This window comes from Leptopilina boulardi, unplaced genomic scaffold (assembly GCF_019393585.1).
Source record: "Leptopilina boulardi isolate dan_hultmark-lab unplaced genomic scaffold, ZJU_Lbou_2.1 LbouV2_372, whole genome shotgun sequence".
NCBI classification, from domain to species: Eukaryota; Metazoa; Arthropoda; class Insecta; order Hymenoptera; family Figitidae; genus Leptopilina; species Leptopilina boulardi.
This window is the reverse complement of record NW_026137943.1, coordinates 2,879,431-2,891,600: the sequence shown is the minus strand read 5'-3', so window position 1 is coordinate 2,891,600 and position 12,170 is coordinate 2,879,431. Positions and strand designations below refer to the sequence as shown.

Genomic DNA, 12,170 nt, shown 5'->3' with positions numbered 1-12,170 from the left:
GACTTCAAAAACTCCCGAGTTTTTTATGTTAATCTTATGTTTTTTGATTAGGAAAATTTTATATCTTTAATAATGGACCAAAACAAATACAAAATGGTGAATATTTTGAAAATTTGACCAGATTTTGAAACACGGCTATTGCACCATATGCCTAGTATATTAATATATACTATTATTTGTTCAAATATAATTTATTTAATTCAAATAAAAATATTTTTTATTTGTTGAATTTTGTTTTGTTCTTCTAAAGTTTTTGTGAAAAATTACTGTAAAATTAGTAGATATCTTTACTAATTTAAATTAATGAATGAATTCAAATTTAGAGAATTTGTATAAGAAGTTTGCTGAGATAGCGAATTTTTTGCTGCCTCAGCAAAATTGTTAGTTGTCCTAGTAGATTGAATTCATATAAAAAATTAAAATAATTATGTTTTTGGATTAAATTCGATTTTGAATGTCGTAAATGTAAAATCTAATTTTTGAAAGTTTGCAATTTTTTTTTTTTTTTTACTAAACTAATACCACACAAATTTTTTATCAAATGATTAAAATCAAAGTCATCGTAAAAGGAAGAAAATTAATACGAATTGGAATAAAGGTGAAAATTTATATTTTTTTTAAATTTCAAATACATGAATTTTATGTTGAACACATTGACAGAGACAATTGAAAACTGAAATGTGTATACAATATGTAGTAAAATTTTGTAAATATTTTAAAAATTTTGAATCAACAGAATTAGTATTTTTATTGAATTTATGATATTTTTTAACGGCAATGTCCTGCAACCCAATTTGCTTCTTTGTAACAAAATTAAAGAGCCAAAATGTTTACAAATCAAAGAAATTGGTAAGTTTATTGGATTTATGAATTTTTTTCAAGTCGAACATTGTCATATATCCTATTTGCAATATCCTGCCACCCAATTTGCTTCTTTGTAACAAAATCCTGAGCAGCATACTCCTTGACTTCCATCAGGTTGACATCCATCTCTATTTCTAATACATTGAGCCAAAGAAGTTGGTGCAATTATCAAAATTACAGCAAAGAGAAAGAAAAGTCCACATAAATTGAAGCTCATCATTTTGTTTTTTTTTGTACTAAAATTAAATATTATTATAAATTTTTTTTTTAAAGCAAAATTATTAATTTTTTCAATAATTTTTTTTTGTCAATATTTATACAACATTTAACACGGAAAAAAAATTTATCTGAAACAGCCATAATTTCACTAGAATAATGAAAAAATTAACTGAAACAATTAAAACTTTTTGCTATTTTAGTTACACTTTTCGTTGCTTCAGGTAAATATTTTTTTTCCTTGAAATCTTTTTAAATTACTAGTTTTAGAAGTGAAAAATTTTACTTACAAAAAGTTTACAAGACAATAATTGCAGAAATTACAAGTACTGAGTTAGAAGTGATTACATTAAGATTGAACATGGTTTTTATACGAAGAAAATGAATCAAGTGGTTAATTTTTTTTTTATTTTTTTTTTCTTGCAAATTCAACTGTAATAACAATATATCGAAAAAGAAGGTAAAAATTTTCTTTCACAATTTAAAAGAGTGTTTATTCATTTTGTTTGTCAAACAATATGTCACTGGGTCAAGCAATTGAAGCAAAAAAAAAAAAAAATGTTTTTTGTTTCGTATCAGTGCAAACATTTACAATTTATCTTAAATCATTTTGATATAAATACTTCGATAAATTTGCAAGTAGGCACTTACAATTCTATTGAGCTTCTTCGAACATATCAACAAAAATAGTAAGTAATTTTGTACTTTTGAAAAATAGCGAATTTCAAAATGGCGATTTTCTATTTGTTTTTGAACAAAAAAAATTTTTACCTTTAAAGTTAATTTTCTGCTTATATTATTATTATTATTATTATTATTATTATTAAATTATTATTATTTTTATTTTTAATTAAAATAGAAAATATTAACGAAACTAAATTTATTACTTTCTTACAAGTAAACGCATAAAAAAAGTTTGCTGTGACAGTAAATTACGAATCTGAAATCAGATTTCAAAAATTAAAATTTCTTATAAAATTAGGGTTTTTTGGCCTGAAGCCGAAAATTCTAAAATTTAATTTCGATTTTGATAGCTAAGAAATTTATACAGATAAATAAATGGATTTAAAATTTAAATATTTAAATTTTAATTTTCAGTACAAAAAAAAAACAAAATGATGAGCTTCAATTTATGTGGACTTTTCTTTCTCTTTGCTGTAATTTTGATAATTGCACCAACTTCTTTGGCTCAATGTATTAGAAATAGAGATGGATGTCAACCTGATGGTAGTCAAGGAGTATGCTGCTCAGGATTTTGTTACAAAGAAGCAAATTGGGTTGCAGGATATTGCAAATAGGATATATGACAATGTTCGAATTGAAAAAAATTCATAAATCCAATAAACTTACCAATTTCTTTGATTTGTTATTGTGATTTCAATCATGGTATATGAATTAAATAAATGAGTAAAAATAAATTTTTCTTATTCTTCAAATTTTTTTCCTCATATTGTAATTTCTAAAGGATCTTGTATTAACGAGTAATGACGCCTAGTAATGTGTAATAACATATAATAACGCATAATATTGCGTAATAACGTAGAATAATTGTGTTTTTTTTGTAAATGACAACAAAAAATACAGATAAAAATTTAAAGACGTATTTAAAAAAAAGAGCGGGAGCTGATTCTATGGTTAAATTTAAAAATTTTTAAATGGCATATCCAATATGTCGAACTAAAAAAGTTTTAAAAATTCTTAGATTTAACAAACATTTTTGAACCTCCAATGTTTTTGAAGCCGTTATGAAAATTCGAAGTTCAATATCTTTTGTTTAAATCCAAGCATTTAAAAAAAAAAAGTTTGTTCGCCATATTGAATCCTCCATTTTGAATTTTTCAATTTAACTGTCATATTTGAATTTAGTGATCTCAAAAAACACTGGAATACCCCCTTGTATATTAGAAATGAATATTGCCGGTTGATTCGAATGAATGATAATTTGATTAGAGTATATATAATAGTTAGAAAATATAGTGCAACTTGAAACAATCATCGGAGAATCCAATCATCATATGAGCGTTCGATAATTGGTATCCAGAGGCCGAGCAAAGTTATAGCAATTGTTGGAAATTGTCTCCAATATCTAGTGCAGGCTGTTGGGCAAATCGGCACTCATCTGAACTGAAGTCGCATGCCGAACCCTCATAGCCTCACAGGGATATTCGTCGATGAATAGTTGCCAAGCCTCTGCTGTTATACATAGACATACATACATATATATATATATATATATATATATATATATATATGCATATCGCAGGGAAGAGGAACCAACTGGTACAGGATACAGAGTAGAGAAGCAATTGCTGATTCCCAGGTGTGGTAGAATATATATCACTAAATTGATCATACATACGGGCTAGCAAACTGTTGTATATCAGTCGTACCATTCGAACCGTTACACTTTGCTCTCACTATGTCTAGTTACCTGAGTGTGAGAATTCTCATTAGAAACTAGAAACCTTAGTTTAACTCCAATGAAAATCGGTTTGCAACACGAAATGTGACTATATACATATATATATGTATACTATTTAAGCAAATAAAGAAAACTCTCCAGTTAGCCGAGTTTCCAACTCATAAACTGTTGGGAATTTGTATGTACATCGCAATTTTCCTCAGTTGAAAATGTTAATGTTCGAAAGCGTAAATAGCTTCTTATTTTTATTTTTCTAAAATCAATAATTAAAGTTAGAACAGAAATCAACAAATGTAAAAATAATAATAATAGTAGTATTGTAAGTAATTAAAAATTAATATATGGAGAAATCACAGTGTATTATTTTGTTTAAACCTAATATTTCTTGAACAAATGGACTAAATTTAATGATCCTTGGATTAAAATGAAACTAAATAAATGTAGAACGAAACTTTGTATTCTAATAATTTTGAGGTCACTTAATTTAAATATGACGAATAAATAGAAAAATTTAAAATAGTGGATCCAATATTGAGGACTGAAAACTTTTAAAAATGTTTAGATTTAAAAAAAAACTTTCGTATTCTAATGTTCTTGAGGCCGTTGAATTAAAATATGTCGATTAAATACAAAGTTTTGTTTACATCTAAGCATTTTTAAAAATTTAGCCCGCCATATTGGATCCGCCATTTTGAATTTTTTTTATTTCAATTAAATTTCTAAAAATTGATTGATTTGTTCAAAACTTAGTATTCCTATGTTTTTGAAGTCACAAAATTCAAATATGACAGTTAAATTGAAAAATTCAAAATGGCGGATCCAATATGGCGGACAAATGTTTTTTAAAAAACCTGGACTTGAATAAAACTTGGTATTTAAATACTAATTGAATAATTATTTATTTAAAATACTTTTTACTGAAAATGATAAAAATAATAATAATAATAATTTATTTATCTCGTAAAATTGAATATATAATAATAATTATTATAATAATATAAAAAATTAGATTTATTAATAAAATTAAAAAAAAAAATAATAATTAGATTTATTTATTTAAAAAAAAAATAAAATGACAGTTTTGAAAATTTGTTCATGTTTAATTGTCATCAATGTTCAAAATCAAAGAACAATCTAATTTTACACTGGCTCATGAAATTGCAATTCCTGCTCAAATGAGCTTAAAGGTAATTATTCGGGGATTTTCGATATCACTAATTAAAAACCCGTTGAGCTAGAAGAAAGCTTTCAATATGGTATAATAATTCTAATGAAAAACTTAGTATCACATTTTTGGTGAAAAATATTCTCCAAAAAAATTAAATATTAAAAATTATATTATGTCAATAAAAATAATTAAAGGATGTTTAAATAAAATGAATTAAAATTCAACAAAATTTCATGAGTATTAAAAAACTATTTTTTTTATATTTCTTTTTAAATTTATATTCAGCTAACTTTTTAGCAAATATTTTAGTTACTGTAGCAAATTATTTTTTTCAGCTAATATTCTGTTAGTTACTGTAGCTAAATAATTCTTTTTTCCTATAATAATTTTTTTAAAATAATTTTATGAAAATAATTTTTTCCTTGTATTATTTTCAAATAATATCATTAATATATAAAAATTTAAAATATTTAAAATAAAATATTCTAAAAATTTACACACTTTTCTCAATAACGAGTTTACTTTCCTTATAAGGATATAAAATATGAATAAATATGAAAAGCAAGTAAAATAAGGATTTTCAAAAAAAAAGAAAAATTAAGCGGAGATTCTGAATTACGACCGGTTTTTTGAAGGTTACATCTTTCATTAAACCATATTCGTGTTTTTCTTCATTTACTGAGCTATGATCACTTTGTGATCCTGAGATAAACTACAAACAAGAAGGAGGAAACTTTTGATCCTTTCCCTTTTCTTTTTGTTTTTTTTTTTTAAAGGAAAAAAGAAACTTGCTCTTCCAGTTACTACACAGCAAAAATGTCAGCATCTCTTGTTAAACGTGCAAGTTCCCTTAACGTTTCATGCATATAAAATCCTTTTTGCTTTTCGAAGTAAACATCTCATAACACTGTTGATCTTATACTTCAAGAACATTCTAAATCTTCTCTAAAAAGTAAAGTTTCTTTGACGATTAATTTTTCATTCTTAATTGAATTTAAAAAAAAAAAAAAAAATTTTATAATAAATTGTGAAATGGCTAAAGTAAATAGAACAATTTTATGATAAATTAATATACTCGAAATGCAAATATTTAATAGATGATAAAAAAAATTTCCTTTTATTATTTTTTTAAATTCACCAATATATTATAAAATATTGAGAAAAAAAATTATATTAAACATGTTAATGAACCGCTCTGATATATATTGACTGATAAAAAAGAAAATAATAAAATAATATCTTAATCTGTTGAGGAAACTTCTTCTCTCGGTTATCTTTTTAATATTGTTTTCCCAATTGTTTTTACAAAAAATACTAAAGGCCAACCACTCTGAAATCACTTCCTCTTTAAGCCCCTTCCACTAATGCAAATAAATGAGTAGCAGATTATTTTATTTTTAATTAACATTTGTTTTGATGATTAAAAATAACTCAAAAAATAATTATAGCCTTGTTTTGTGTGAATTTTATTTTAGAAACAAAATTTTAGTGATAAACAATTTACAATGAAAAAAAAAAACACTAAATAAAATAAGAAACCCATAAATTTTAAAAAATAATCTCTCAATAATAAATAAAAATATTCCAATAAGAAATAAAATAGCTTAATAAAATTTTATCCTGAAAGCACAGGTTTATGGGTGGGGGTAAACAACATGCTCCCATATGTCCTTTTTTCCCATACATTGGCCATCACAAAACTGGTTAATGACTAACCAGTTTTCTTCGTTCATTTTATACGTATATAAAAGCCATGTTCAATTCTAAAATAATCACAATTCAGTTGTTCTTGCTTCAATTGCGTGTTCTACATTTAATGTAAGTAAACAATTTTTCATTTCAATATGAGTGTCAGTTTTGAAAAAAAAAAAATTGGACAAGTGTAACTCTTACTAAAACCATGAGTTTCGTACTTAAAAACAAAAAAAAATTACGAATTTAAAAAAAATTTATTTGGTTTATCTATACTTAGCAAAAAAATTTGTTTAAAATAACAAAATTTTGTTTAGAACAACCAAACTTTGTAGGAAACAACCAAATTTTGTTTAAAACATCTAAATTTTGTTAAGAACCATTAAATTTTGTTTAAAACAACCAAACTTTGTTTGAATCAACCAAATTTTGTTTAGAACAATTAAACTTTGTTTAAAATAACCAAACTTTGTTTGAATCAACCAAATTTTGTTTAGAACATCTAAATTTTGTTTAAAACAACCAAACTTTGTTTGAATCAACCAAATTTTGTTCAAAATAACCAAAATTTATTTAAAACAATCAAATATTGTTTAAAAGAACCAAAATTTGTTTTAATCAACCAAATTTTGATACAATCATCCAAACTTCGTTTGAAACAACCATTTTTTTGTTTAAAACATCTAAATTTTGTTTAGAACAATTAAATTTTGTTTCAAACAACCAAACTTTGTTTTCAACAACCAAATTTTTGTTTAAAACAATCAAACTTTTTTTGAATCAACAAAATATTGTTAAAAATAACCGAAATTTCTTTTAATCCACCAAATTTTGATTGAATCAACCAAATTTCGTTTGAAACAACAAAATTTTGTTTGAATTAGTGAATTTTGGTTTAGAACAATCAAATTTTGTTTAAAACAATCAAATTTGGTTTCAATGAACCAAATTTTATTTAGAACAACCAAACTTTGTTGGAATAAACCAAATTTTGTTTAGAACAATTTTTTTTTTTTAAATAACCAAATTTTGTTTGGAACAATCAAATATTGTTTAAAATAACCAAAACTTATTTAATCAATCAAATTTTGATTGAATCAACCAAAATTTCTTGAAACAACCAAATTTTGTTTAAAATCTTTTAATTTTGGTTGAATTAACAAATTTTTGTTTAGAACAAAACAAATAATAAAAATTTTTTTGAAACAACCAAATTTTGGTTGAATCAACAAAAAATTTATTTCGCTCAATCGAATTCTTTCTTCTTTTGAAAAATTTATTAAAATAAACCAAATGTTTATTTAGATCAAATAAATATTTTTTTGGAATCAAACAAATTTTGTTTGAAATAACAAAAAATTTATGTTAATATAAAAAAAAGGTTTATTAAGTTTAAGCAAAACTTTTCTTAGAGTGTATTATCAGGACTAGATAACAATTTACCTATAGTAATAATAATAATAACAAAATAATAATACTAATAATAATAATTATTATTATAATTATTATTTTATTTAATTTTTATTTCTTAATTTTCTTAATAATTTAATTTTTATCTTTGATGTTTATTGTTGTTTATAATTATTTCAGTGAAAAAGAAAATGATGAGCTTTAAATTTTACGGACTTTTCTTACTTATTGCTGTTATTTTGATAATAATGGCACCAACAACATGGGCCTGCATTAGAACCAGAGATGGCTGTCAACCTGATGGAAGTCAAGGTAATTGTTGCTCAGGATATTGCCACAAGGAGCCAGGATGGGTTGCAGGATATTGCAAATAGGATATATGACAATGTTCGACTGGAAATGAATGTACTGAAAATTGAAAAATGTAAAAGTTTATCGCTTTTGTTAATCTTAAAATTTTGTATTTGGAATAAATTTATTATAACTTTGAGAAGTGCAAATACTAATTTTAAAAATTATTAATTGTTTCACTAAAATGTGTTTTTCTATCAAAAATAAAATGATAAAAATTTTAACTTGATTAAATTACTGTACAATTTACTTTTACAATATTTACTAAAATTTCAACAATTATGTCTGACTATAACTTACTTTTACTACTGATATTAAATTGCAATAATTTAAAAATTATTTGTAATTACAATTTATTTTTACTTAAGATACTAAAAAATATTTTTAATAAATAATCCCGTCTGACTGAAATCTACTTTTACTACTGATATTAATTTCTAATAATTTGTAAATTTTGTGTACATAAAATTTATTTTTACAACTGATACTAAAAAATACAACAAATTCAAAATCGTGTAAAATTTTCAAAATATTCATTATTTTGTATTTGTTTTGGTCCATTATCAAAGATATAAAATTTTCCTTATCAAAAAACATAAGATTCACATGAAATTTGTTACTCGGGAGTTTTTGAAGTCGATGATTAAGAATCCGGTGTCAGTTTTTGAAAATTCAAAATGGCCGTACCAATATGGCGGAAGAATTATTAAAAATTTAAGGAATTCAATTAAAATTCGTTCCTCGGGGGTTCTTCGGAGCACTGACTACGAATCTGATGTCAGCAACCACAAAAAAAAAACCCAGAGTAACGAATTTTAAGTGAATTATTTGAATTTTATAATAGATCATCCGCCATATTGGATCCGACATTTTGAATTTTTGAAAACTGACGCCATATTCGTAATCAGCGACTCCAAACCCCTTCGAGAAATGAATTTAAAGTGAATTCCTTGAATTCTTAAAAATTCGTCCGCCATATTAGATCCGTCATTTTGAATTTTTGGAAACTGACAAGTAACCGATTATTTGAATGAAATAAATTTTGTTTTTTAGTGCAGTAAATAACAGTTACGTAACAGTCACAAGTCCTTAACAAATTACAATAAGGGGAGGAAAATTTAAAGAATAAGACAAATTTATTTTCATTTATTTAATTCATATACCACAATTGAAATGCTTACAATTTATAATAAAATTTTTTTTTGAAAAACATGACAATCAACAACAAGTTGTAAATTCAGATGTTCATTACATGATCATTTTGCTTCCTCTTTACGATCAGCAAAAAAATTTGCTTCCTCGTGGAGAAAGCAAAGTTTTATTGCTAAAATGTGAATTTTTGATTTTTTAACTTTCATTAATTCTTTAAATTTACCTCAAATGTATACTTTATATATATATCGATCGATTCGTCTTGACGTAAGGAATACGATTTTATTATATATAACCTTAAATTTTTCCATTTAAAAATTTTTTCGATAAAAAAAAAATTTTTGGAAAAAAGACGATAAAAATTTTTTTTGAGGTATTTTTAAAAATCCTTTGGTCAGATTTGAGATATTAATATGATAAATGAGCCTGCCAAATTTTATCTAAATCCATTACAACCTGTTAAAGTTATCTTCTCAACAAAAAAGGGATCCACACACACACACACACGCACATACATACATCCGGACAATTGATCAGGATCTCATATAAAATGTTTCTATAACGAAAAAAATTTGTTTTCGCCACTTTGAAAAGTTTTATAAACGAAAGGACTACAAAGCTTCCTCCACGAGGAAGCAAAAATAGTCAAAAAGTTTCAAACAAAAAAAAAAAAAGTAGCGAAAAAAAAATGTATGGCGCACTTTTTAATTGGTCCAGCGAATGCTGAGCTACACACAAAAAAATTTTAGAAAAAATGTCGAAAAATTAAATTTGCTAAATAATCGTTCGGGAACACCTTCAATAAAATAGGGAAAAAGTTTCGAACAAATAATGTATGGCGAACTTTTTGATTGGTCCAGCGGATGCTGAGCTATACTAAAAAATAATTTGGAAAAATTTTCAAAAAAATAAATTCGCTAGATAATCTTTCGGAAATACCGCCATAGTGATTAGAAGAAAGTTCTGAACAAAAAATGTATGGCGCACTTTTTTATTGGTCCAGCGGATGCTGAGCTACACTCAAAAATAATTTGGAAAAATTTTCAAAAAATCAAATTCGCTAGATAATCGTTCGGGAATACCGCCAATAAAATAGAGAAAAAGTCTCAAACAAAAAATGTATAGCGCACTTTTTGATTGGTCCAGCGGATGCTGAGCTACACTAGAAAACAAATTGGGAAAAATTTCCGAAAAATTAAATTCGCGAGATAATGTCTCGGGATTATTGCCATAAAATTGAGCAAAAAGTCTCGAACAAAAAATGTATGGCGCACTTTTTGAATGGTCCAGCGGATGCTGAGCTACACTCAAAAAAAGTGGGAAAAATTTTCAAAAAATCAAATTCGCTAGATAATCGTTCGGGAATACCGCCAATAAAATAGGGAAAAAGTTTCGAACAAAAAATGTATGGCGCACTTTTAGATTGGTCCAGCGGATGCTGAGCTACACTCAAATAAATTTATGAAAAATTTTCGAAAAAATTAAATTTTCGAGATAATCATTCGGGAATACCGCCAAAGTCTTTAGCAAAAAGTAGCGAACAAAAAATGTATGGCGCACTCTTTGATTGGTCCAGCGGATGCTGAGCTACACTAGAAAACAAATTTGGAAAAATTTCCGAAAAATTAAATTCGCGAGATAATGTCTCGGGATTATTGCCATAAAATTGAGCAAAAAGTCTCGAACAAAAAATGTATGGCGAACTTTTTGATTGGTCCAGCGGATGCTGAGCTACACTAAAAAATAATTTGGAAAAATTTTCAAAAAATTAAATTCGCTAGATAATCTTTCGGAAATACCGCCATAGTGATTAGAAGAAAGTTCTGAACAAAAAATGTATGGCGCACTTTTTGATTGGTCCAGCGGATGCTGAGCTACACTAGAAAACAAATTTGGAAAAATTTCCGAAAAATTAAATTCGCGAGATAATGTCTCGGGATTATTGCCATAAAATTGAGCAAAAAGTCTCGAACAAAAAATGTATGGCGCACTTTTTGAATGGTCCAGCGGATGCTGAGCTATACTCAAAAAAAGTGGGAAAAATTTTCAAAAAATCAAATTCGCTAGATAATCGTTCGGGAATACCGCCAATAAAATAGGGAAAAAGTTTCGAACAAAAAATGTATGGCGCACTTTTAGATTGGTCCAGCGGATGCTGAGCTACACTCAAATAAATTTATGAAAAATTTTCGAAAAAATTAAATTTTCGAGATAATCATTCGGGAATACCGCCAAAGTCTTTAGCAAAAAGTAGCGAACAAAAAATGTATGGCGCACTCTTTGATTGGTTCAGCGGATGCTGAGCTAAACTAGAAAACAAATTCGGAAAATTTTTCGAAAAAATAAATTTGCAAGATAATCGATTCGGAATAACACCTAAGCAGTTAGAAGAAAGTTCTGAACAAAAAATGTATGGCACACTTTTTGATTGGTCCAGCGGATGCTGAGCCACACTCAAATAAATTTTTTAAAAAATTTCGAAAAATTAAATTTGCGAGATAATTGGTCGGGAATACAGCCAAAGTCTTAACCCGGGAGTCACGAACAAAAAATGTATGGCGCACTTTTTGATTGGTCCAGCGGATGCTGAGCCACACTCAGATAAATTTTTTAAAAAATTTCGAAAAATTAAATTTGCGAGAAAATTGGTCGGGAATACAGCCAAAGTCTTAACCCGGGAGTCACGAACAAAAAATGTATGGCGCACTTTTTGATTGGTGCAGCGGATGCTGAGCCACACTCAGATAAACTTTTTAAAAAATTTCGAAAAAATAAATTTGCGAGATAATTGATCGGGAATACCGCCAAAGTCTTAACCCGGGAGTCTCGAACAAAAAATGTATGGCGCACTCTTTGATTGGTCCAGCGGATGCTGAGCTACACTAGAAAACAAAT

The 12,170-nt window shown here is 26.3% G+C and overlaps 3 protein-coding genes and 1 long non-coding RNA gene across 4 annotated transcripts in view; 2 read left to right on the top strand and 2 right to left on the bottom strand.

Moving 5' to 3' along the window:
• The window catches only part of LOC127287770 (polypeptide N-acetylgalactosaminyltransferase 2-like), a 201,757-nt gene that overhangs the window by 74,190 nt on the left and 115,397 nt on the right, over positions 1-12,170 (bottom strand). The gene's annotated exons all lie outside the window — the stretch shown is intronic.
• LOC127287775 (antimicrobial peptide Alo-2-like) lies at positions 703-1,091 on the bottom strand. Its single transcript, XM_051314887.1, has one exon. It carries the CDS (start codon positions 1,082-1,084, stop codon positions 902-904), a length of 183 nt encoding a protein of 60 aa, XP_051170844.1. The 5' UTR covers positions 1,085-1,091; the 3' UTR covers positions 703-901.
• LOC127287773 (antimicrobial peptide Alo-2-like) lies at positions 1,746-2,516 on the top strand. The gene is made up of 2 exons (XM_051314884.1): positions 1,746-1,769; positions 2,179-2,516. The coding sequence occupies exon 2, from the start codon at positions 2,196-2,198 to the stop codon at positions 2,376-2,378; it is 183 nt and encodes a 60-aa protein (XP_051170841.1). The 5' UTR covers positions 1,746-1,769; positions 2,179-2,195; the 3' UTR covers positions 2,379-2,516.
• On the top strand, positions 6,323-8,347 carry LOC127287779 (uncharacterized). Its single transcript, XR_007843924.1, has 2 exons — positions 6,323-6,488; positions 7,953-8,347. It is a non-coding gene; the product is annotated as an uncharacterized LOC127287779 (long non-coding RNA).